The sequence below is a fragment of the Anser anser genome (genome assembly GCF_964211835.1).
Source record: "Anser anser genome assembly, chromosome: 12".
In the NCBI taxonomy this organism is placed as follows: Eukaryota; Metazoa; Chordata; class Aves; order Anseriformes; family Anatidae; genus Anser; species Anser anser.
This window is the reverse complement of record NC_139733.1, coordinates 16988127-17012673: the sequence shown is the minus strand read 5'-3', so window position 1 is coordinate 17012673 and position 24547 is coordinate 16988127. Positions and strand designations below refer to the sequence as shown.

The window sequence follows — 24547 nt, the reverse complement described above, 5'->3', positions numbered from 1 at the left end:
TTCAAGCTATGAAAAATCTGAACTGGTACGAGCATCTGTAAGGGCTTGGGGGCTGGCTATTTTGGGCTATTTTTCCACTTTTCAGGTTTGTCATTTTACTAGGGCACACAGCTAAGTTGAGGGGCATGCTTGTTTATTCTTTACGAACCCTATAAAGAGAAAGTTTAGGTTGGAGAGAGCTGGAAGGGAAGGCTGGAGGCAGCCTGGGAGGCTCTCCTTAGGGGCAGATCTCCTCCCTGCTGGCTGACCCAGGTCAGGACTTTCCCCTGGGCAGCCCTGTCTGGCCGTTCCCACCAGGCAGGATCGCCAGCAAGGGCTGGAGGGCTGTGCTGGAGGGGGCACTCGGGACAAGGGGCTTGCTGTGCAGCTTCATGCACCGCAGCAAAGCTGGAGCTGGTGCCACGCGGCTGAATCAGGGGCTGTGCGTGTGGCTTTAACTTCATTTTCTGCTGCAGGCCTCCCGGTATGTAAGAAAGCAAATTCAAGCATGCCGCTATGTTCACCGAGGCAGCAAGCTTGGGGGGGGTGGAGAAAATTCCCCTCCTTCTGCAGTTCATGGTGTTCTTCTAAACTATTTATAAATAGGTCTACTGCAGCCAGTGTTTGCCTTTGGACTGCTTCACTGTTCTTGTCTTCAAGGCTTCTCTTAGATCTGACAGTAAAGGTCAGGTTGACTCCTCTCATCTGAAATGACGAGGGGAAGAAAATTAACCCTGTAGTCAGGTGGCTTAAAGGCAGTAATTCCCATCAACATGAGCAAGTTCTTCGTCGTGCATGGCTGGGGCAGAGCGCTGGACCCGCTCTCCCTTTTGCTCCATTTTCGTTTCCCTGCCCTCTTCATTAGCTGCTGACAGTTTTAGCTTCCTACGTCCATTTAAAGAGATTCCCCCTGCACATCATCTGGGATTCATGAACTGCAGAGATGTGGTAAGCAGCACAAATCACACACTTCTGGCCTGCACTTGCCAGAAGCCCTGGATAAGTTTTCAGCTGAGTTTATGCTTCGCCTACTTGCAGCCTACAGAGGAATAATATATGGCTCCATTTTCTCCACGAAAAAAACTTGCAGCAAAAATAACAATCTATTTTGTGAAGGATTATTTTTTGCTGATTGAGAGGTGTTTGGAGATGACAGGCATCTGATCTCATTTTAAGCCTTAAATTGCAGTAAATCCTGTATTTATTTACTTTTTGCTTTAACCAAATAGGACATTATCCTGCCTTTGAGTTAACGCTTTCAATGCTTGCTTTGGCTGAGTGCTGCATGCTCAAGGCATTAATATCTGCTGCCACTGGAGAAGGAAGAGTACAGAGTTACTGATTTGTTTATGGAACAGCTAAAACACTCAATGGGATTACGTGGCTCCTAGGACACACGGAATCAGAAGCAGCCTGCTAAGCAGTCTTTATATTGTGTTACGGATATTTAACAATCTTTTGCTTCTGTAAGGGGCAATTGAAGGACAGGTAAAACACCCTGAAAAAGCCTGAGATATTGTGCTGTGTGTACAAGCACACTATGCAATGTCTCATCTGCTTCCCAGTGTTGGCATCCAAAGGCAGGCAGCAGGGAAGTTCTCAATGGATATTTCCATAAGGTCCTACCCTGTATCTGAATGAAGAAAGCATGGTTTTGAATCATGGTGTGCAAAAATTCACGACTGAATTTGGTTTTTTAATTATTTTTTAATAATTAAGTACATTAATTAATTTTAATAATTTAAGCGCACCTTATTCACAGGGCCTGGCTAGCAGCCTTCTTCAGAATAGATGATCTCTGAATCAAATGGCACACTTACTGTGGTATGGGTCACTGATAAATAGAGGTTTCTAGGTGTTCTGAACGTGGGGAATGTATGTGGTAAGCTGGTGCACTGTGAACCTAAACAAAAAAGACTTATATGACTGATTATCACTTTATTGCCTACTTAAGAGTTTGAGATGAAATGTTTGTATAAAAGAAGGTGCATCATCCTAAAACAGTGGTTTTATTTCTTCTATTGCTAACGCTGCTACAAAGAACCAAAAGTTCTCTGTAAACTCTCTGCTCTGAGCTAAGAATTCAGGGCAGGATGAATTTCTAAGAGTAGGCCCCAACCGAGAGCAGGCCCTTGCCTTTGAGTTGTCCTGAGCAAGAGGCAGCTGGAGGTGGTCTGTTCAGTTACAGACCTAGTTCACGAGCATTTCTACTGATGTGTACTTTTCCACCCGACGATAACGTGTGCAGGTGTAATTTCTTTACCTGCAGAAGCACTAGAAAAATAATGGTTGCTGTTCTCCTTGGGTGTGTTCAGCTGTTCCTAGCTCTGAACATCCCACGGGCTCTCAGGGCTGATTTCAGTGCAGGCAGGAGCTGTTAATCTGGCAAATGAATATTCAGCCTCTATTCAGAAATCTAATTTTCTCCCTGTGTGTAGTGGGAACTACTGCATGGCATTCTCGTCACAGTATTCCTTTTCTAATTTTCCTGCATTTTGCACTCTTGCAATCTCCACAATTATGTTTGGCACAGTAATTATTTCTGTACCAGCTGTACTACTTGCAGTAGGGGATCCTAATGCAGCATTGCTAGGTGTCTTGTGACCTCCAGCACTGGTGCATATGGACCCTGCCAGAGCTTTTATTATAGACTTTAACTAATTTGTTTGGGTATTCACAGGAAGGCTTTGATGTGATTTATCTCAAATGCTATATCAAAGTGAATTTACCTCTGAACTATGATGTTTTATCTAGAAAAGTGCAGTTCCTGACAGGTGTTTTGGAATGGTTTTCTGTATAGTGTTTTTCTATTGTTTGGTGCCTCAGTTGAATGGTACAGGCTTTAGTCTTCTACATCATGGAGCAAAGCAAATATCTAAAGCGTTATTCATGAGCACTATCTCTATTTCAACAGCTGTTATAATTATGACAAAATGAATTATTTTAATATATGGAAACTTTGTTTTAATTTTTTGTAGATCTATTTCAATTATAGAAACTAGCCATACATGTATATATATACATATCCATGGAAGATTTAAAAGTTGAATTTGCTTTTATATGCTCCTTCCATTTACATTGATTAAATGTTATACGCTAAATCATTCCCATACCCATTAACATATGATTTGCCCGCTAGTAATTACTTTGTCATCCTTACTTCCTCAGGCTATTTTCAACTTTAAGCCACAGTTAATCCATGACCTTAGTGCTTTTGTCTGCAGGTCTGAATTATGTAAGTATTACAGAACAAAGATTGAAGTGAACTACTCTTGGCTTTATTTTACCACTGCAGTCACCTGATTGGCTTTTCTATTTCCACTAACTAGAATAACAGAGTAAATTTAATTACTTTATGAAAAGACCGTAAGGGTGGTTTTTTGTTGTTGTTGCTTGTGGGTTGGTTTTGTTGTTGTTTTGTGGTGTTTTTTTTTTTTTTGGTCAGTGTGGCAAGGTGAAATAAGAAATATTTCTACAGGAAATGTAAAAATGGTGGACAGTAGTTACTGTCTGCTTTTCTGGGTGTTCAGGATTCCTGCCAAGTCGACACAAAGACGACTGAAGCAGGAATGTATCCCATACTCTGCAGCGGCCACTGCAATGGTAGTTGAATAAAATCCGCTGACAGTGGGGGGCAAAAAAAAAAATTGGTTGTGGAGCTTGAAATAGAAAAGTAGGTACATTTAAAGGACCTTTTTGTAGTGTGTCTCCTCAAACTCCCTCTCCATCCATGAGACTACCCAAGAAGCAGAACACCTGTTGAATGTCAGGTTTCCTTTTGGATGCAGGAGTGCAGCATCATATAGCATGGCCATTCTTCTAACAGGCTGGGCAGTTTGCTGCTGCTTATGTTCCAGACAAGCTGTCTGATTCTTGTTTGAAATGCTATCTCTAAGCTGCTTTTGTTCAATCAGTCACTTTCATGAAAGGTTATAATCAAAAGGCCTTACTTCTGGAAGCATTTGGCACCCTTACATGATACCGATTTCCAAGTGGCATGTAAATAAGAGGTCACATTTTCCAAAGAGAGTACTACCCCACCGTCAGCGCTGTGAGAAATCTGCGTTGCAGCTCCATGCCTGTATTTAGGGGGGAAACATTGCTGACAGGCTGAGTCAGTGGCCCAAATTCTCCTCCCTTTTTATCCATGTAACCACATGAAAGCTTGTGCCTTCTATCCACAGAGTATGCATGAATAATTTGCTTGGCATGGGACTGGAGCTAGCTAGCACAATAACTATGCTTTTGTAGGCTCCATATGTCCCTCGCTTTGGAGCTTTTCAAACGATACAAAACTTTGGTACTGTGACTAAAATGAGAAAAGCCTGGGCAATGACTTCAGAAGCAACTGGGAGTGACCTAAAGCTCATGAAAGGACTCCTGCCTTCAATGGAAGTTGACCCAAGTCCATACGAGACTTGAGTTACATCCAGACCCTATGGAGATCCTGGAATGACCCCTGCAGCCCACAAGGAGATTGCTGGGGTTTTGTGGTTGGTTGTGGTTGATTTGGGGGTTTTTGGTGTTTGGATTTTTATTCAGAAAGGGGAGGCAGGGCTGGTTGTGATTTTTATTTTTTTTTCAGTCACTGCAAGGGCATCCTACTTCCCACACGCTTCAGAAACACCAGATACTTTAACTGTGCTTCTCAAAATATGCTCAAGAAATGTGTGCACACTGCCTATCCTTCCCCTCCTCTGTGCACTGAACATTTTTGGTGTAGGAGAGTTCAGTAACGGAAGCGTAAACCTTCTGTTTACATCTATAAACAAGATAAGGTACAAATTGCTGCAATACAAACTTCCTTGCTCTGGCCCTCCACTGACCTCAGCTATAAACTAAAAGGGACCTCCTTTCTCACAGTTGCAGGAGGCTCGAGTCTCTAGGGCAATGTTTCATCCAGCAAATGAGCTTGCAAAATCTTCTGTGTGAATTTTTCCAACTGCCGTGCCATTCATACGCCCCCCAGGGCCAGGGGGCTCATTGCTGCGGCACGATGGCAGGATGAGGTTGAACCCATGCTTGCAGGGTACTCCAGACACCTTCAGCAGCAGTGTGAGGCTGTTTGCTTTTGTGCATTTTTTCCCCAGATTGAGAAAAAAAAAATGTGACCTTTTGCTGAAGGGCTTGGTTAGGGAACTGCAAACTTCTAAAGCATTTCAGGAGAAAAAAATAATTGGTAACTGGGATCACAGTCATTGTATCACACCCTAATGTCTTTTGTCCTGGAAGCTCTTTGCTGGGTCATATAAATTGGTTGCAAAATATCTAAGGTTTTGCCAAGTAAGAACAATCTACTTGTGTAGGTTTTGGTGGATGCAGAAAGAAAAAGCCATCAGTGAGGTGAGCTGGTTTCTGTGTGCAGGAACCTGACTCTCTGGTGACCTGGGCAGACGGTATGTGGCCTGAAGGAAGGATGCAAGGAGAGGGCAGGGTATCCAAAGAGACTCAGGGAATGGGGCAGAAAAGTGAAAGGGATTTCTGTGCTTGACAACTGTAATAGTAGCTCTGTGCAGCAAAATTCTCGCAGCCCTTTCTGCTAAAAGCTCACAGCCATTGGCAATCCTAGTCTGGCTGCACATGATGGCCGTTGACACTATGGGATTTTTTGTTACTCTGAGACTTCCCTGGCCATGTCTGCTCTGGGTGTTCAGTGTGAGCTAAGCTGTCATGTTTGGTATCAATATAAGATGGTAGGGGAGCGTAAGGCTGAGCATTTCAACACGAACTTTGTATTTGCAAACTGGTGAGAGTTATAATGGTGTGTGCATCTCCCCAGGCCGGACTCAGATCCCTCTTTTCTTGGAGCACCTCAGCAGAGGAACGCAAAGATGTCACTTTTGGCGTGGATCACCCAGCGGCACATCCCTGGAAGATGGACTGGTGCTCAGGTGAGGCACTGCTGTAAGCTTACCACCTTCTTATGGTGTCACTGTCATATGGTCACCATTGACATGCCCTGGAGATGGCATGAGCTGGCCCCTAACAGGGTAGCAGTTCTTGTGTGTTTAAGCAATGCAGAAGCTCCTCTTTTGTTCCTTGTGCTGTGGAGCGGATTGTAAGGGAGAAGGGACACAGGGACAGTTCTTGGTCCGTGCTCTCATGAGGCTTCCAAAGCAGCAGAGAGGTGGTGACTCCAGGTCCTTCCTGATGTTCTCAATAGAAGCATGTCAGGTCTTGAAAACTGCTGACTCCTGCCCCTGGGGCCTGTTTTCCACCCACTGCGGTGCTCAGTAAAATTTCATGCAATCAGTTAGGTGCTGCTGCTCTAACCAGGTGGTTTCATACCCACTGGCTAGGGCTACACAATTATACTCTCACTGTTCTGAGGAGTTAGTTAATTCCCAGAACCAAACAAGATAAGCATGAGTTTGTTTTCATGAACCCAGTACTACTGTTTGCTCGAGGGTGCCCTTTTGGCTCTTGTGGTGTTTGTCTCACCTGTGGGTGCTGAGAGATGCCAGCGTGGCTCACAAGCTATGATGGGGCCAGGGCTCTCGGCCAAGGACTAGCATCTCCCTGCCTTGGTGTTGTACGAACACAAAAGCCCACCTTGTTGGTAGGTGAAATGGCTCAGATTTGGACAATTATCTGTTCTGAATATGGGCTTTGAGTTACAAAGGGCCGTGGGCAGGGAACCTGCTATGAAAACAGTACAGAGAAACAATGCTGCTGCTATGCCCAAGCTAGCCCTCCCCCTGTACCAAATGCCACTCTCAGCTGGCTAGCTAGCGTGGAGTAATGCATTAACTGAGTGTGATAAGGCAGGGGAACTCCGATACTAGCTTCGTTTTCAGGCCTGTGTTTGTACTGCAGTTAGCACAAAGGGGTCTTGGTCCCTCGGTAGGCCCTGGCATGTCAAAACAACGTCAGTTAAGTCAACACAGCCATTCACGTTACAGTGATTTCTAAGTCATGCTTCCTCCCTTTAAAAATTCTGGATGGAAACATTAGAGGTATCTAAGAATTAAGCTGATAAAACACAGGGAGAAAACGTGGAAACAGCTGGCTTAAAACTCAAGCCTGATTCCCATCACCGGCATTCAGTAATGTTATTTATATTCCAGTGTATACAGAAAGCAGAGAGGCCTGAAAAATATGGCATGTGTATCCCAATGCTCCTGGATGGTAGGACAGGAAATTAACTCCTCAGTAGTGCTGCCGTGTCTGCAGGCATGCAAGGCAAGCTGTCGGTGTGCTCATCTCCTTAGGGCTGCCACCCACCTGCCAGGAGCTCCGGTGGTAGCATGGTTAGGGGCAAGGCCCAAGCAGGAGAATCGTGCTTATTTCTCCTGGCATCCTTACGGAGAGCAATCCTACCAATTCACCTTTCCTCCGACCAAAAAAGGCCAAGTAAGGCTTGGTTTAAAGGTCTAGGGAATTTGGGGACTGATCTATGTTTGTGTACGCTTAGAGCTGACACAATTAGCACCTTATTCTATTGGTTGAAAACAGATAAAATGAAGTACCTTTTTCTGCAATGTGTAATTCATCAGTGAAAGAAAATGCTGCAGGATACTATTTAGCATGAAAACTGCTTAATGTTAGCCTTCATGAATCAATCTGCTACCTATAAAGTTAAAGGCAGGGGTTCTTCAGGAACAACAACAACAAAAAAGCAGGAAAAGAAGAAATCCTCCTCTTGACTGCCTGCATTTAGAAGCAGCCTGCATTTTGGGTAATTAAAACTGATGATCCTGACAAACATTCGCCTCCAAAGAAGTACTCTATTGTAAATGTAAACTCTCGAGATCCTTCCAGGCATACCAGCACAACTGTCTCCTAAAAATTCTTCCCAAGCCATCTGGTGCCTTATCTTTGTAGCCAAGCCATACAGTAACTTTAAAAGAAGATTGTTTCTAGCAGGCTTTAGTCTCAGCACTACAGATTCTCTTGGAATTGTCACAGCTAGCTCTGAAACTGTCAGCCAGGCAGCTTTGGCTGCGTGGATACTCCACTTCTCTCTATCGTGATGCAAGATGTCCAGCCGGGGTTCCCCAGGGAGTTCTCGTTCTCCTGTGGTTTGCAAAGGGAGTGAAGGAGTTACAGGGAGAAGCTGGAGACGCTGTGCACTTCCAAACAGGGATTTACACTCCATTAATTCTCTCTACGGCAGCCCAGGCTGAGTGGCACGACATGAATGTGGTTATGAAGGCTGCAGCCAATTCACATCATTCGCATAGCTCTCCCTGCACCTGCGAGGGGAACATGGGGATTCCAGGTTCAATCCTACACAGCTTTTGCCATCAAGAAAAGTATTTAGTGAGTGAGAAGGCAGGAAGGCGTGTAGCAGAAATGGCTGGTGGAAATAGGAGAGGACAACTGTTTTAGCTTTGCAGATCAGCCAGAAATTGCTCTCCTTTGGTTGCATCCCACTAATTCTGAGCCTGTTCCTTAACATCTCTTAAACTCCACCGTTTAAGAAACACCGAATTCCTACTGGGAAGTGCCCTATTTTGTTTCCACAAGTAGCGTTTGACAGTAAAGTCAGGTAACAAAGCCAAGGCTGCGGGCACCTGACAGCAGAGCGAGACCCAGGCACAAACCTGGAGTGATGGATCCTGCGTTAGCTGTGCCCGGCTGCTCAGGCCGGGCAATGGCCATTGTGAGAAACAGGCACGTGGTCACAGACTGAACGTCTGCAAATAGATCGTGCTCACCCCTCACTCATCCATGGCAAACACAACATAGCTGGGGAGAGACCCAATCCCTTTTTTGTTTTTTGTCACGTTTCTATACTGACTGCCCACTGCCTCAGCGTCCCTGGTCTGTTCCTTATCGGTGCTGTTCTCAGAGGTACAAGAACAGGAGTGCATGTAGGAGTTGTTGCACGTTGGTAACGAAATACAGCATGGTATATATGCTTTCCAGGTGGATATTAATGAGCATGTTGTGATGCTATAAAATGCCTTCTGGAAATGGCACTGTTTCTGCACCTCTCCAAGTCACTGGACGTTTTATCAGTCAGTTCTGACAGGAACTGGATTAAGCCTAAAACATTCATGGTTTTTAGCTATTGATGGGCTTCTGGTGGTTTTATAACCAGTACAGAGTTCCTACCACTACACAAATACGATGTCGCCAACGCTTCCCCCAGGGAGATGTCTTTGCTTGTAGCTGGCTACCTTGTGACACCCCTAGGGAAAAAGAGCTTGGTATCTGTAAAGCTGCTTAGCTTTTTCCCTACTCTATTAGAGGTTTGTATCTTATTATCTCTGGACACAATCTACTATTTAGGGAAAGAATGAAAACAACCCTCCTAAAATAGAGTTTTACAGTTTAACAGTGCCTGCACTGAAATATTAAGCTGTACTCTTATGTTCTGTGCAGGCTGGTGTGGGAGGGTAGAAATAATCACGGGGTCAGGGCTCCGTGTCCTGTGCCAAATCGACCATCTCAGGCTCCTCTTCATAAGGTGACGGTGATACCTTGCAGAGCTGTTGTGATAATTAGTTTATGTGAATATAAATACGTGGCTCAAAGGGCAAAACTTTTTGTACCTGCAGAATTTGCAACGTTCCCAGGTTGCCTTTTGGTGTGGGATTACAGAACATCTGCTCTGCTTGGTCCTCCCAGCATTACTGCTAACATTTTGGCAAAGGCACCTGGAACTTAGCGCGGGTGCACATGTCTGTAATATCAAAAGTCAAAAGGAGTGCACTCAGGTCCTGTTTGATTTATGGTGTGTCAAACACAAAGGATAAACCACTGTAATGTTTCACTCGATGGCTTCATTTGCACAAAACTGGGCAGATGCAGCACTAAGTGTTTCTCAGCCACTTTGGGACCTGCCCCAGATTGCTGCCTGCAGTAACGAGGGTAGGGATGGGGGCTGTAAGCGCAAGTTAGCAGTGGGACCCAGGAGCTGGGCTGCTCTGGGCATGCGTGTCCCCCACCGCAGATAAGAGGTGCAAGCACAGGGCGCAGCGTGCGAGCGGTCAGCGGCAGTGCTGGGAGCCGGGGAGGGGCGAGCTGGAACCAGCAATTTCAATCAGAAAGCCTCGAGGGATCATGACGTCCATCCGTGCTGACCTGAAACCAAAAATCCCACAGATTTGCAGTGTCCGTGTGGGCTTTGCTGTTCCTCCCGCCCAGTCCCTAGTTCCTACTCATGAGTTTTCAGGGTCAAAGTTGTTCCTAAGGCAAACCGAGAGGCAGCTTCCTCGCGTGTGAGCGGAGTGCTCTGTGGCACTTGTTTTCTCTTCCTCCTTCACCTTCTGTTCTCAAGCCTTGGTTCCCGGCCCAGGGAAGGAGCAGGGACCCAAGGACAGCCATCCTTGCGTTCCCACCGCATGCAGCTTGCGGCTCCATCTCCCCCAGACATGCAGCACACTGGGTGGGAAGGCGCCAGGCTTGCACACAGTGACCCCAGCCCAGGCTGGAGGACATCTGGGCCTTCTTTGCCTGTGTGATCTTGGATGAGTCTCCTCAACGTGCACATCTCAGTATTCAGGGCACCAGGACGGGACTGGACTGAATTTTGAAATGCAGCTGAAATGCAGGTACTGCCATCCAGCCCTCTTAAGGGTCTGAGGAGCAAACCCCAAATCCACCAAGTGGCTCACACCTCGACAGCAGCAGCGTGCTGCGCAGAGCATGGCTCAATCTGAGAACAGAGAGCCCAGCAGAGAAAGCAGGAGCTTAAGCAGCTACTGTAGATGAATTACTGAGTATATTTAAATCCTTTTAATCGGGATCGAAAGAGTTGGCTTGGCACTGAAAATAAGTTTGAATATTAACCGTACGGTGAACCTGTAAGTCTCAGCCCCTCCAAATAAATGGGGAAATATTAAAACAACTTTAAAAATAAACAGCACTGACACAATTGCTGAAAATGTCCTTTAAAGAGAACCCTTTATTTGAGCAGAACATCTTCCAAACCTGAGAGAAAAGCAGCACAGAGCAGTTTCTTTGCTGGCAGTGCAAGTAAGTGAGGCTGAGGTCCGGGCAGCGGTCAGCTGTTTGAAGGGAATGAAATCTTTCACTTTCTGACCATGCAGATTAGACACCAGGAGAAAATGTTTGCTCTCTTGGGTTATCTGCTGCCATTGAAGAGAAACCATCAAAGAGAAACTCTCTGCCTCCCGGGATAATTCTTGGGCAAGCGAATGGATGCAGCAGATAAAGGAAGATGACACTTACCCAGAGAGGCAGAGCAGCAAGGAACAAAGATCGGAGTCTGGGAACTGCGCTCACCTATGAGGAAAAGGAAATGGTGAGGAGGGCAAAAAGCAGCGCAAAGCCTTCAGGAGATTTGGTCTCCTCCAGCATGTTCTTGCAGCAGCATGTATCGCCTGAATTCTCCTACTGAAGTTTTGCTGTTTTGATCAAGTTCTCATTTTGTTGTTTATAGCTTTTGCAGCTCGACTTCTGCAGTATTTACGAAGGCAAAATTCCCAGTGCTTCAAAGGGATTTTTCCACAAGTAGGTATGGGCTCTTAGGGGTTACTTTTTGACTGGCTGAGGACTTTGGAGCCTGCACAATTACCATACCGTAAGTATTAATAGATCCTTCCTAATAGGAAAGTTATTTAAGTTTGTAGCTTAGTTCCTCTAAACTCCACATCATCTATTTACTTATGCTACAGCTTTCCTTCTGTGCTTTCTAATCGCCAGCTGTAAAGATTCAGAACGCTGCACAACATACAACTTTTCTGTCTGTTAATGGAAACAGTGTTGTATGCAGGCAATGCCGTGCTCCTGGAAGGACAGACTACTTAGTGCCATCGCAAAGCCTGAATTTGGTCCCGGGGGCGCTTCAGTGCACTCCCCAGCTCTGCCCCAGAAGCAAGACCTAACTGTGGTCGCTCCATGGGGCAGCTCCCCACTTCTGAAGAAGGAAGGTTTCATTTTGGTCCTGTTCTCCTGGATTGCAGGTGCTGAGGTTTCAGGTAAGACAGAACCCGTGGGGATGCTTCTTCACGCACCAGCCCGGCTCCATCCAGCTTACCAGCACCAAAAGGAGGTGTCCGACCCCCCCATGTCACAGGTACGTGCTGCCACGTCACCCCATGCCAGCTCCTGAGCTCCTCGACCCCAACCCCAGAGCTAAATTTGCTGATTATCTGGTAGAAAACCGAGCAAGAAAGTAAAGCTTTGATAGATTTTCTTGCACCATCTCTTGCCAACACCCGCCCTGGTGCGAGGTTGCGGTGTGGCTGGGACCAGGGGGATGCGGGGTGCTTGTGAAATCCCCACACCCTGGGGGCACTCCGATAAAACACCAGAACATTTCCCAACGCCCCCTGATGAGAGGGCGAGGAGATGAGTTAGGGCCGCATCCCTCACCCAGGACACCGCAGGACCAGCTCCACGTAAGCCTCTTCCCCTCCCCTCTGACTCAGCTCCCATGCTATGCTCGGCTTTTCGCTCTTTCCTCAGGCAACTCCGCTGCTTGTCCTGCTCCTGCTGACTCCCTCACTGACCGGCAGCAGCCTGGTGTTGCTCAATGCTCCCGGTATGTGTCCGCGCCCACCTGAGTGCAGGATACGACCTCCTCCTCCTTGTCGCAACTGGGGCCATTGCCCACGCTCAATCACACCGCATCCCTCTGCACGTGAAGCCTAAAATTTTGGGGCACGTGTAGAAATGGTGAGAAGGTGATGGAAGACTGTCAGGGGCTTGGTAACATGTGTTGTGCTCCCACTAGTCCAGCACCACAGCTCAGGGACCAGATATTGCAATGTGTTAAGTCATTTCTTTGATGATGAGGCAGAGAAAGCCAAGAGGACAAGCCTGGAAGAAAGCCTTGTCGCTATGTGGTGATGTTTCAAAATTCCCCTTTTTGTTCTTCCAGCAGCCCAAGGACCTCATTGGCTTTTCAGACGCGATCAGGACACTGCTCAGCGTGGGAAGGGTGGGGATGCCACGCTTTCATGACGAGCCAGGAGAGGCCATGGTAGCCAGGGTTTGCACGGTAGCCCCAGCAGGCTTTGCAGATGGAAGCTATTTTAGAATAGTTTGGTGTCTTTCCTATTCTGCAGATTTCTTAATGTGTGTGTGAGCAATCAATTGGCTGCTAGGACAGGAAGATGTGACCGTGCAGGCCCTTTGTGGCACCGAAAGCAAACCTGGTGCAGGTTTGTTCACAAGCAGGTGAGTGCATGAAGGTCCACCCGTGCTTGGTTATTCTGAAGAGCAGGTGACACCTACAAGGAGGGGCACGTCCCTATTCCTCCATACCTGTGGCAGACATCTCTGCTCCCCAGAGGCCAGGACCATCACGCAGCCACGGCTGTGGCCGCACCAGTCCTAAAGGTGGATGCAGCGAGACCCAGCGCCATCATCAGAGCTGGCCACACATGAGGCAACTCACATCTGGAAGCAGTCGGGCTCTGCCGAGCCCCAGAAGGCACATGGGTGAGTTACCTTATCGTAAGCACCCTCGACTTAAATTAAACATGGCTTATAAGCAGAGGCACAACAGAGGCACACTGGGAGGTTACGTGCTGTTATGGGGTGACCTAGGGATGTGCTGATGTGGGTCTCCACCAACGTGGAGATCCTGTACTGTGCTCAGCTGTGGCTTTGTGGATGATGATCTGCTTACATGGCCTTTTGCATTCATTGTATAAAGCTAATAGTCTACCGCTAATGGTTGAGGTTTGCAGGGCTTCAGCAGTTAGTTTAGAAGAGCCAGGATGTGCTGTTTTGTCTAGAAGTGAATTCTGAACTTACTATCTTAAAGTAAATTCCCTTTCTGCAGGAAATGCTGGTGTTGCTGCTCTTTGTCCCAGAACTGAGTGAAGTAAAAAAAAAAAACTTTGACATTTTCTGTGGAAGAGCAAGTCAAGCTCACAGCCATCTCTTTTCTTTTGCCTTGCTATAGGCTTTAAATTTCATAGCATCCTTCCCCATCAAGGGGGAAAAAATACAAAGGTTTGACAAAGGGCAGAAAACAATGTTGAGTGGCACTTAGCTTTAAAGGATGTCTTAAATTTTTATGGAAATTTTCCAAATTGTAAAACGAAACACCAACCACCTTAGATAAGGAAATAATCTCTCTCTTTCCCCCAGGGTGCTGAAAACTGCCCGGCATAAAAATAACCCTGCCCGAAGCTGCTTCAAGTGCTTCGTATCTGCCAAACGCAGGAGACACCAAATGCTATAAAAAGTGCCACACGTGGGCTTCTTCGCGTCCGTTTCTTCGAGCTGTCTTAAAAAAAAAAAAGAAAGAAAAAGGCCAAGTTGGGTAAGAAAAGCCCTCTTAGCTCCCGGAGGGGGGGGGGGCGATGAGGTTCTCCCTTCCCCCCGAGCCCCCCGCATGCCCCGTCCAGGCTCGGGGAGCCGCGGTGAGCGAGGGCTTTTCTTGGCGAAACCCTGCGATTCCGGCGTTCCTCGGGAATGAAAGAAAGTGACATGTTAGAGAGGGGAACAGGGGGGCGTGGGGGTGGGAGGAGGAAGGGCTGTGCTTGATCCTACAGGGCGGGCTCTTTTCTCCTTGCTTGATCTATGGAGCCCGCCCCCTTAAATTGGCTCCCGGGAGCGCCCCGTCCACCAGCCCGACGGGGGGAGAGGAGGAAAGGAAGGGAGGGAGGGAGAAGCAGTAGGCAGGCAGGCGGCCGGTTGCCCCGGCCCGGCCCGGCGGTCCCGGCCCCATGCGCGGCCCCAAAAGCCCCGCGCCCCGCCGGCCCGCCCGCCCCTAACGCCGCCCGGCTCCGGCAGCGCACCGGGGGGCGGCGGTGGGGGGGGGCAACAACAACAAATAAATAAATAAATAAACTAAGGGAGGGGGGGGAAAAAAAAAAAAGAGGACGAGAAGAGCCCGACCGCCGCAGGGGGAAGGCTGCGCTCCTCTGAGGACAGCGCTCAGCACCATGCATCTTGCGCCGCTGGCGCTGGCACTCAGCACGCTCTTCATCGACGGCTTGAGGACGGCAGCGAGGAGGCAGAGGCTGCACCCCAGGCAAGGTACGGGGCAGCGGGGATTTGGGGCTGGGGGGGCACGGAGGGGGGATGCTGGGCTGCCGGCCCCGGGGGATGGGGGGGGGGGGGGGGGGGGGGCGAGGCGCTCGGCCTCTCCGCTCAGGGGTCTGTGCCTCCGTTGCCTTGCAGCCAAGCTGCTGGAGAAGCTGAGCGAGTACGAGATCGTGACCCCTACCCGCGTGGACGAGTTCGGCGAGCCCTTCCCCACCGATGTCCACTTCAGGAGGAGGCGGCGGAGCGCCGGCGCTGCCCCCGACGCCTGGACGGCGGCTGCTTCCACCACCACCTCCTCCTCCTCCTCCTCCTCGTCCTCCCCTAAGGCTCACTACAGGCTCTCCGCCTTCGGGCAGCAGTTCCTCTTCAACCTGACGGCCAGCTCGGCCTTCATCGCCCCCCTCTTCACCGTCAGCCTCCTGGGCGAGCCCTCCGCCGAGCAGCGGCGCCTGTACGCCGAGGCGGCGGACACGGACGTGAAGCACTGCTTCTACCGGGGGCACGTCAACGCCCGGCCCCGGCACACCGCCGTCATCAGCCTCTGCTCCGGGATGGTAAGCGAGCCCCTGCCCGGCCCCGCCGCGGCGGAAGCGAAGAGGAGGAGGAGGAGGAGGAGGAGCAGGGGGAGGGAGGGTGGCTTAGGAAAGGATGGGGCCGGCCCCTTGCCCCCGCCCCCGGCTGGGGCTGCGGGATGGGGGCGGCTCGCTCACCCCGCGCTGGGGTTTCGCCCGGCCCCGTTTTTTTTGTAGCCCGTCGGGGTCAGGGGAATGGGGTAAGGACATCCAGCTCCGCGGGTTTTGGGGCAAAACTGCCCCCCAGCGGCACCCCGCGAGGGAGGGAGGAGATGGTCGGGTGTAGGGAGGGCGGGGAGGGCACCGTCCTGCAGCACGGGGTGCTGGTGGGGTCTGGGAAGGGGTGGCTGGGGGAGCCGGCAGTGCTGACCCCAGAGCCTTCCTGCAGCTCGGGACAAGGGCATGACCCAAGGAAAGAGGAATATAGGCTTTATTGCAGCCTGTCCTAGTGTCCTTCTGCACCTGGGAATGTTGGCAGAGGGATGAGCAGAAGCACCCCAGCAGTGCTGGTCCCAGACCCCTCCGGCATCCTTGCACCCCAGGGTACCAGTGATGTACAGGAAGGGATGTGCCTGTCCCGGGTGTCCCCCTGGGAGGTCCCTGCCTGAACCAGGGGCTGCCCTGGGTGCGTGAGCTCACACAGCCCTTCAGCCCTGGGATCCATCCCGGTGCAGCAGTGCTGCCCCACGGGTCAGGCTGGGGGCTGAGCCAGGCTAGCACACGTGTGTGGCTGGGCAGGCCTTCCTCCCAGCACCGTGTCCCAGCCACCAGCCCTGCTTCCCAGCCTAGGATGGCCACAGGATGCTTTTTGTCCTGGCTGTACTTTTCTTTTTATTTTTATTTCTTTAACCCACCAAATCACATTCATACTTAGGTGCAACTAGGAGCACTGGTGTCTTTTCATAAGCAGGGGCTACGCTGGCTGGATAACTCCCTTGGATCCTCACGTGTGAATGGAAATCCTGTTTCAGGGAGAGATGCTTTATGAAAAGCAGCACAATGTGGTGGGGCTGTGCTGATGTGCCTTGCAGCACCGTGTCCCCTTGGGCAGGAGTGGCTTGGTCCCTGGCATAGGATCTGGCAGGCATTCCCCTGCCACGCTCCCTCCTACAAATTAGTAGCTTGCTTTTCATAAGCTTCAGCAGGACAGCTGCAGGAAGCGGTGCAGCCTGGTGGGGGTGTGATCCACGTGATGGGAGCTGGAGCTCCAGCCTTGCCTTCATGGGGGTTGCTGCAGACCCAGCTAACGCATCTCCTTGTTTAGTGCTTGCTTTGGGTAGTCCTGCTCTGGGCTTGTCGTTGCCCAAAGCTGACTGCCTACCCTTCTCTGGTCCCTCTCAGCTAGGCACTTTCAAGTCTGATGATGGGGACTATTTTGTCGAGCCGCTGCTATCGCTTGAACAGGAGTATGAGGAAGAGCACAATAAACCACACCTAGTCTACCGACACCGGACACCTCCAACCAACTCTTCAGGGGACAGGCAGACTTGTGATACTCCAGGTACTCGTTTTGTTTCTGCTCTTAATGACTTGGCCCTTACGAAAGGGAGCTAATTTGCAGTAAAAAGTCACCAGGTTCCAGTAGGGCAGAAGGGATGTGAAGTTGAGGATCCTTTTAGAAGTGGTACGGCGTGTGTTAGGAAGAGGCTCACAGTGGTACTGCTGTCCTGGAGAGACGTGATGCGCCTGTGCTTTCTAGTAATCAGTTACAAGGAAGTTGTGGTCAGGAAAAATGTTATGGTTTCCATTTCATCCCTCCTGGCAGGAGATCATTTGGGCTGTCTCGCTGTAAATATCCCACGAGCCTTTAAACTTGCTTTCTGTCCCCACCTCCATGTAATTCCTAACCATCCTAATCTGATTTGCTCTCTGTCTGAAATTCTGTTTCTGTCCTTTTAATGACATCCTTCTGTCTTGGTCTTGCTGTGCCCCTGGTCCTCCCTCCCCAGGTCTTAGTGCAAGCTGCAACGTCTTGTTTCTTTCTAGTGGAAATGAGAAGGTACTGACACCAACCCTGGCAGTTCTGCCCTTATTAATCACTTTTTCATGGTTCATTTTCAAAGACTCTCTTTTTCCTCGTGGCCCTTCCTCCACCAGCACCGTCTCCTGACCTCTTCGCTCCCTCTTTCTAGTCTTTGCACATATGAAAGAGCACAAGCCTTTTCATCTCCCCTTCACGTGCCTTGGTGAGCAATAGCCTTGCTCCTACTGTCCCTATTATCTGCAGTGGCCTCCTGCTGCTCCCTGCCTCGTTGACTTCCTGATTTTCACAACTAATCCTCTCCTTTGGCAGCAAATACCCAAGTTCCCTCTGAAGAAGCTCACTCCTTCGGTCTCCTGTTTCACCTGCTGTTTCTTCCTCTTCCTTTGGCCTGAAGCTAGATCCACAGAAGCTTTAGAGCCTAAGCAGAGTAGACCTTGACTGCCTTCCCTTGCATGGGCTGAGAGCTGCTCATGTGCTGCAGAGCAGGTGGAGCTGCTTGGGGAGTAAGAGTACCACCGGAGGAGAAGCGTGGTGCCAAACTTGGCCTGCATTTAGCACGTGTGACTCATTTGGCACCCGTGACTGTGGATCGTGGCCATGCTGTTGAGCTGTTGGTGGTTCAGCTAAGTCAGAAGCTGCTCTGGTGCTTTGTGACAGTTTAGAGCTGATTCACTAGGAACATGTGTTTCTTCTCCTAGAAGACGTGTGGATATGTGTCCACATACAAGCGTGCGTGCTGGGGGACCATGGTGCCTCTCACAAGGCTGTTGTTGTCTGTTCTTCCAAGGGTTGCTGCTGGACTATGCCATTCTGGTTTCTCTCTTCCAGCTGTTTCTGCTCCCTTCTTTGAGATCAGATGCAGGAGACTCAGAACAGTTGGAAAGAAACCCGGAATCTGGCACAATTCATCAGTAGCCCTTGGAGGAACGGAGCAGCAGATCACAGGACTCATTGAACCAAAGGTAGCTGGGAGGGCTCTGACAATCGTTTTGTGGACTTGACTCTGTGTAGCCCATTGTATTTCATCCCCTTTATGTCTCGTAGTTTTCATTACTCTTTCAGATCACAATAACAATACTCAATAGATGGTATTAAGTACACATACCCATGTTCCTCCCTTTTCCAGCAAATTTTGCCTCTTGCTTGTCTTTGTTTTCTTTCTGTTTTCAGCTCCTTCCTGTAGTGGAAGGAGGAGGTCTTGCCTCTCGAATGCAGGTGTAGGGGGTTCCAGGTAGCCATGATCGCCTTGCTTTCCCCCCATCCTCTTCCCCTCCATCCCTTCCTCCTCTTGTGCTATTGTTCCTGCTCCTGAAAGGGAAAGCTGCTTCGGTTATACGTGTTTGGTGAACAAGTCTTGGTCGCTTCATTTAAGGAGCAAGTGTAGAGTAGACAATGGCTGGTAGAGAGAAAGTATCTCATGTGCCTTGGGAGCAGGGGGAAAACACAAGCTCTAGCAGTGCTCACACTTTTGGATGGGATGTGTCTGTCACTTCTATCAGAGAAGAATGGTTTTGTGAGAGTTTGGTATCACTGTAGGGCGTTGTGTGAACCCAGCCTTTTGTCAGAGCAACGTGTGAAAAGGTGCGTTTGCATTGCAGGCTTTTCCTGGCAGAGATCTTAATTTGCTCAAAGAGGAAATTCATGCGAGGGAAGTCTTAAGTACCCACCCTGCAGTGAGCAAGGGAGAGCACCTTGCCAGGCAGCGGTGCTATTAAGAATTGCCTTCTGATAGTGTTCTTCCTGGAAATGATTAATAAGCAGCATACTGTGTGCCCTTGCCGTGATGATGTAATTATAGACTTCTGGTGGAATTCAGTAAAAGTGTCCCTTGCGAGCTGACTGATAGAGTAAAAGCTTTCATTTCCAGCAGCCTCCCTTGCGTTGCTTTTAGTTTTCAGCATCCTCAGGTCAACGTAGAGAAATAGGTTTTTGATTTTGTTAATTTTTAATTAGCAGTTTCTGATAATTGTTTAGGTACCCTTATACACAAGACACTGCAGATGTTCTGGAAAAAAAAAATCTTTCTCCTCTGGATGCTGATGGATCTCAAATGCAAGCTGTGCTCTGCGTATAAACCTGTGTAGCACACCACTGGGGTCTCCTGGCAGCGCACTTCAGCCGTCTGGTGTATAGCTCAACAGCTGCAATAAAAACTTTTGTCAAAAGTTTTCCTTGGGGCAACGGGTAATGTAGTTTCAGGCATAGGAAATGGTGCAATTTCTCCTCCTTCCCTTCTTTTAGTTACTACCGTGAATCAATTTGTCATCTGGTCGAGGATCTGGCGGAATAATTAGCTGTGTTTTACTGAATAGCCCTGACGGGATGAAGACTTGGCCAGGCAGCCTGCGTGATGTCACTAGGTGCAGCGCCGCTACCACCCATTGCTTCACGATAGCAAGCTCTTCCGATCCACATTATTAATATCTGCTCTTTTGAGGTGGAGGAGGAAGAGAAAAGATATTCAGATCCTAAAAAAGAAAGCGGAGGAAGTTGCTCATTGCGTAGCTGGAGTGCAGGGCTTTCCTGAGCCGTGCAGAGGAACCATCTGACTGGGATGATAAAAGACACGGAGCTGCATCCTGGGGTGTTGTGGATGCTGTCAGGAGGCTGGCCTGACCTCCTGCCAGGAGCAGCCTGGTGAGACCTTCCCGCTGGGTTCCACGTGAAACCCCCAAGGTTTGGTCTTGCTCCCGGCCTTCCTTGCTCTTGCAGTGTTTTATTTGTGTGAGTGCAGAAGAGGCTCAGATTTGCAGCCGGGCATTTAATTGCAAGGCGTTAAAGCTCAGGAGGCAGCACCTTGCTCTCTGGCTCCTGCAGCAGGCATGGCAGCTCCGAAAAGTCACGGCCCATGTGCTCGTTTGGGCAAGGAGGTGGAAAGAAGCTCTGCGTGTGCGAGTAGTGTTCAGAAAGTGGCCGTAACAGGCACAAGACAAATTGGCAGTGGGAACCAGGTCCTGTGGCCGAGCTAGCGTGACACAGGCATAATCAGTAATATGTCACTGATTTTCTAGTTGCATTAATGAGTAATTTGTAATAGATTACCCTTTCGTAGTAACTTTAACAACTTTCACCACTGAGCGCGGCACTGGGGAGTCACCAGAGCAGAGGGGTGGTGCCGCCCTGAGTCTTGAGCAATCCGGTGCCTGGTGCTGCCAGCTCCATGGTTGCAATCCTGTTCCCGCGTGCTAATTAGCACCTGCCCGCACAGCCCTTGAGGTGGTTGTTGTCTCTTTCCCATGCCACCCAGCTGTGTGGGAAGGCAGTGGTGGACCCGTGCTGCAAGCAGGAGGTGGTCCTGCCGCGTGATGGGAAGGGGTGGCCTGGTGGAGGGTGCAAGGGTGTGGGTTTGTAACTGTGCCGGTGGTGCTGTGGCCAGAGGGACCCAAGAGGGATGCGGTGGGAGTTGAATGCCATGGCTAACGTCTGGCTTTGTCCCTTTCCATATAACACCATTTCCTGCCATGAGCTCTTGCTCCTGTCCGTGCTCTGCTCGGAGGTGTGCACCAATGATTAGAAATGGCACCACTGGAGAACAGCGGTAGAAAATCTCATCCCTCTTCTACAGACCATTTATTTGCGTTATATAATGATTTTATAGAAGTTTTGAGACACAAACTTTGAATGCCTTTTCCACGGGACTCAATGTTGACACTCCTGTGAGTCACGAAGCCCTGGATGCTTTGCATCACGCTGTTGGGTAAAGCTGCTTCACATTTTTTGCTATTTCTTTTGGACTGTTTGTCTTGCCTCCAACCATGTTCTTGTTTTGGTTTTCAAGTCTTTAATCCGGTAGTATTTCACGTTGTAGGTGTCTGGTTTCCAGGCAGGTCTTTAGGCAAATTCTGTACTGCTGGGTCTCACGTAACTGTGGGGCTGCAGAAGAGCTGGGGGGAGGTTTTCCTAAGCCTTTGCTTCCAGGTTGAGCGATCCTTGAGCTCGTTCAGAAGTCTGTTTAAGCTGTCAGCTTTGCTTTTGGCTTCAGGGTAATGCATTGACTTCGTTCTTTCCCTCAGAAAAGTTTTTCATTGTAAGGAAGCGGATTGTAATTTATAGCCAGCGAGTAATTATTTCAGGTTTCCTTCCCTCCCGAAAACAGCAAATGAGAGAGTTACGTCACGGATCCTGTATGCTAATGTAATTAATTCTATTTCTGGCCTCCCATTGAGGTAGTAGAGCAGTAACAGCCAACTAGTACTGGTCAGATGGGCCTGGGATGTCCGACACGAGCTTTTCCCATACTGACTTGGGAAAAGGGATCTGGCTGCAATGTTTGTGCTATCTCGCTGCGGTATTGGCAAGTGAAGTAAGTTTTTAGGCAGACTTCAGTTTAAAAAATTGGATCACCTACACTGACGCAGATCCTGTGATTGCAGTTTTGTGTGAAAATTTCCAAGCGTTGGAAGCAAGGTGCGGGCATTTTGTTGTTACTCTTAGCACTGAAAATATGTCAAAGATCCACTTGGCAAGAGAGGTTAATTCTGTAACAGTGAAAGACCAACACCGGGACTAAACAAATTATTATTGATTTATTATTGTTTTGCCATTTAGACGTAGTAAACAAACAGAATTAAATTAATCTCCTGAAGTCAAAACAGATGTATAGATATATGTGTGATTTGGCAACTACTTTTACATTGCCTGTGTGGATGTCAGCTGAAGAAGTGGGGTGGGCGCAAGGCAGGGAGCTGTTACTGCGGTACTTCCCATCTCAACCCCATGGCATATCCTAATGAAAGTTAGCAGGCTGAGCAGTCTGTGGCTTTTCTTCCCGCGTGCCTGTATTGTTACTGCCAGCATCTCCATGACTAACCATTAGGCCAAGTTTCTGTCTTTCTGATGGGACATTTCCTCTCATCTTTTACGGAGTGCCAGCACAAAGATGTGTGGTGGTCTCAGTGTTGTTTCCAGCTGGCATGGGAATTCCTCAATTTGGGGTATTGCTAGGCGTGAGTGTGAATAATATGCTGGTATCCTAACTATCCTGTCTTCTCCAGGGCAAGCATACAATGCTGCATTGCTCCTCACCTGATGCAAAATTAGGGGCAGGTCATAAAGCTAGCAAATTTTTCAGTGGTGGAGTTATTGTGACCATGAGAACATGGTCTGCCTTGGGTGTCAATCCGCTGGAGAAGCCGTGTCCTTTGTGAATGACTGATCTGGCTGTCTGAAGTGACGTTTGGCCCCGCTGTGTTGATGTGCTGTAGGCTTTCCACGTGTTTGTCATCTTCCCAGATTCAGTAGCATCATTCCTGTGAAGATGAACTTTAGGCAGGTTTTGGAAGATGCTGGAGTTTGAAAACACTGTGTATTCTGCGTGTTCGAAGTGGCAACATCCACAATGTGTAATCAATGACTGCTGTGGAGTCTCCGCTGCCTGCATGAATCACAAAGCTGTACTGACTTGGTAAATCAAAACAAGAAAACATCTTTGCACCAAATCGTTTATGCAAGAACCATTGTAATAGGTGTAAATGAGTAGTTGTCAGTCACCATGGCTTTGTTTCAACATCTTAAGCCCTGGCAAAGGCAGCTTTGTGAAATCTTTGTTTTGTTGCAGCAGTCACCAAACAGGAAATGTGTTTATTCAGAGTGATGCAGGAGAGTCTCTTGCTCTAATGGTCTGCTTGTGGTCTCATTCAGCTCTTCTGGTGTGGCATCACTGGCTCTGGCTGGTTTCCTGGCAGGCTGAAATGCCACTGGTTGTGTCTCTGTGGCTGTGGTACATATTGGTTTGACCCACAGCCTGGCTGAGATATGTCTTTTAACTGATGAAACACTGGGCTCAGTGTCAGGGTGATTTTTAAAGGTATTTTTCAATGTTTTTTTCTAGTCATTCTACAGGGTCGGTTTATTTTTCCTCCTGAACCTGTGGGTTATGGAACTGGTACAGGCGATTTTCAGCACTGTAACCTTGTCAGCCATTCCGTAAACCAATTCTGTATCAGTTCAATGATGCTTTTGTGCCCTGCAGTTATTTAATTATTTTGTCTGCAAGATGATCTTGAATCATTTTCCCCCCACATGCTTAACTCGCATGTGCCTTAAAAAGGCAATTTATTGTTTTGTTCATTAATCTAGTTTCTGTCTGCTGTGCAAAATTGATTGCTTTCATGTACAACTTTTTACCGTAGGCAGAGAAAAGTTCTTTAAAGCTGGAATGCATCTTCTCATGCATCATCAGGAAAGGAAATGTCTAGAGTACGTGTGGTCTTTGGTGCTCGGATGGTGTAAAAACAGCGAATATTTTTCTTTCAACGGGAAGTTGATTGGTGCTAACCGCAAGCCCGTGGTTCTCAAGCTGTCTGGTTCAAGCAGCAGGACAAAAGGCAGGATCCAGCTGAGAGGTAGAGGTGGGTTCAGCATCTCTGCTGAAGTCTCCTGGCCTCCTCTGCAGCGTGTGGTCCCTTAGCAGGGCTGGGGGGACTGCTCTGTCATGCGGTGAGGAGCTTGGAAAAGGTTTCACATGCTGGGCAGTTGAAGTTGAGGGTTTTGTAGAAAAGGCATGGATTTTTGTGGGGAGAGGAGCAGGACCGGTGCAGCTTTGGAGCTAAGAGCCACAGCGATGGAGAAGTTTGGGATGGCTGCAAGCTTAAGGGGACACCAAGACGAGGGAAGACAGAGGACATCTGGGAGATGAGTAGGATCCCAGACTGGCAGAAATGTCGCTTGGAGGAGGCCTGGAGTTCACCTAGGTCGGCATCCTGCTTGGTTTGAGCAGGACTTGGCAGTGCTGCACAGCCAGCCCTGGCTCAGCTCTGCTTCATTGAGCCCTGACACCTCCAAGGACGGAGCTGCGGAGGGTGAACGGAGATGGAGCTGCTCCTTCTGCCATCACCAGTGCTTCATTGAAACTGCTCATGGGACTGCTCCATTGCTTGCTGGTCTTTCAAATTGCAGGCTGTGGGCTGGAAGCAGGCACTGACTGCAGCAGCAGGTGCTCCTGGGCACGGATCCTTCTGAGGGTTCTGGCTTTGCACCTAGGAAGCCACTTAGTAGTGTAAGTGCGAAATTCAAAGGGAAGGAGGGAAAGGAAATTATCAAGCAGGTATGCTTGGGTAGCAAACAAAAGTTTCTCTTAGCAGCAAAGAAAAAA

At 48.8% G+C, this 24547-nt stretch overlaps 2 protein-coding genes across 8 annotated transcripts in view; both read left to right on the top strand.

Moving 5' to 3' along the window:
- Nucleotides 1-269: 269 nt before the first annotated feature.
- LOC310880128 (uncharacterized protein) lies at nucleotides 270-14700 on the top strand. Of its 2 annotated transcripts, none has more exons than XM_083795473.1 (5): nucleotides 270-927; nucleotides 5759-5870; nucleotides 11856-11968; nucleotides 12361-12436; nucleotides 12779-14700. In XM_083795473.1, the coding sequence occupies exons 1-5, from the start codon at nucleotides 775-777 to the stop codon at nucleotides 12856-12858; spliced, it is 534 nt and encodes a 177-aa protein (XP_083651599.1). In that variant the 5' UTR covers nucleotides 270-774; the 3' UTR covers nucleotides 12859-14700. The 2 variants fall into 2 exon arrangements, with proteins under 2 accessions (XP_083651599.1, XP_083651598.1); XM_083795472.1 differs by having other exon boundaries at nucleotides 12776-14700.
- Nucleotides 14477-24547, top strand: part of ADAMTS9 (ADAM metallopeptidase with thrombospondin type 1 motif 9) — a 77326-nt gene continuing 67255 nt past the window's right edge. For 4 of the 6 annotated variants that reach the window (XR_014571459.1, XM_083795470.1, XM_083795469.1 and 1 more), the window contains exons 1-3: nucleotides 14479-14889; nucleotides 15034-15452; nucleotides 16812-16971. Coding sequence is in view for 4 of the 6 variants with exons in the window: in XM_083795470.1 (XP_083651596.1) it covers nucleotides 14796-14889; nucleotides 15034-15452; nucleotides 16812-16971 (673 nt within the window). In the remaining 2 variants the exon portion in view is untranslated. Of the gene's footprint in view, nucleotides 15453-16811; nucleotides 16972-18282; nucleotides 18417-24547 lie in introns of those variants that run through there. The other 2 variants (XM_083795467.1, XM_083795471.1) reach the window with 2 other exon arrangements.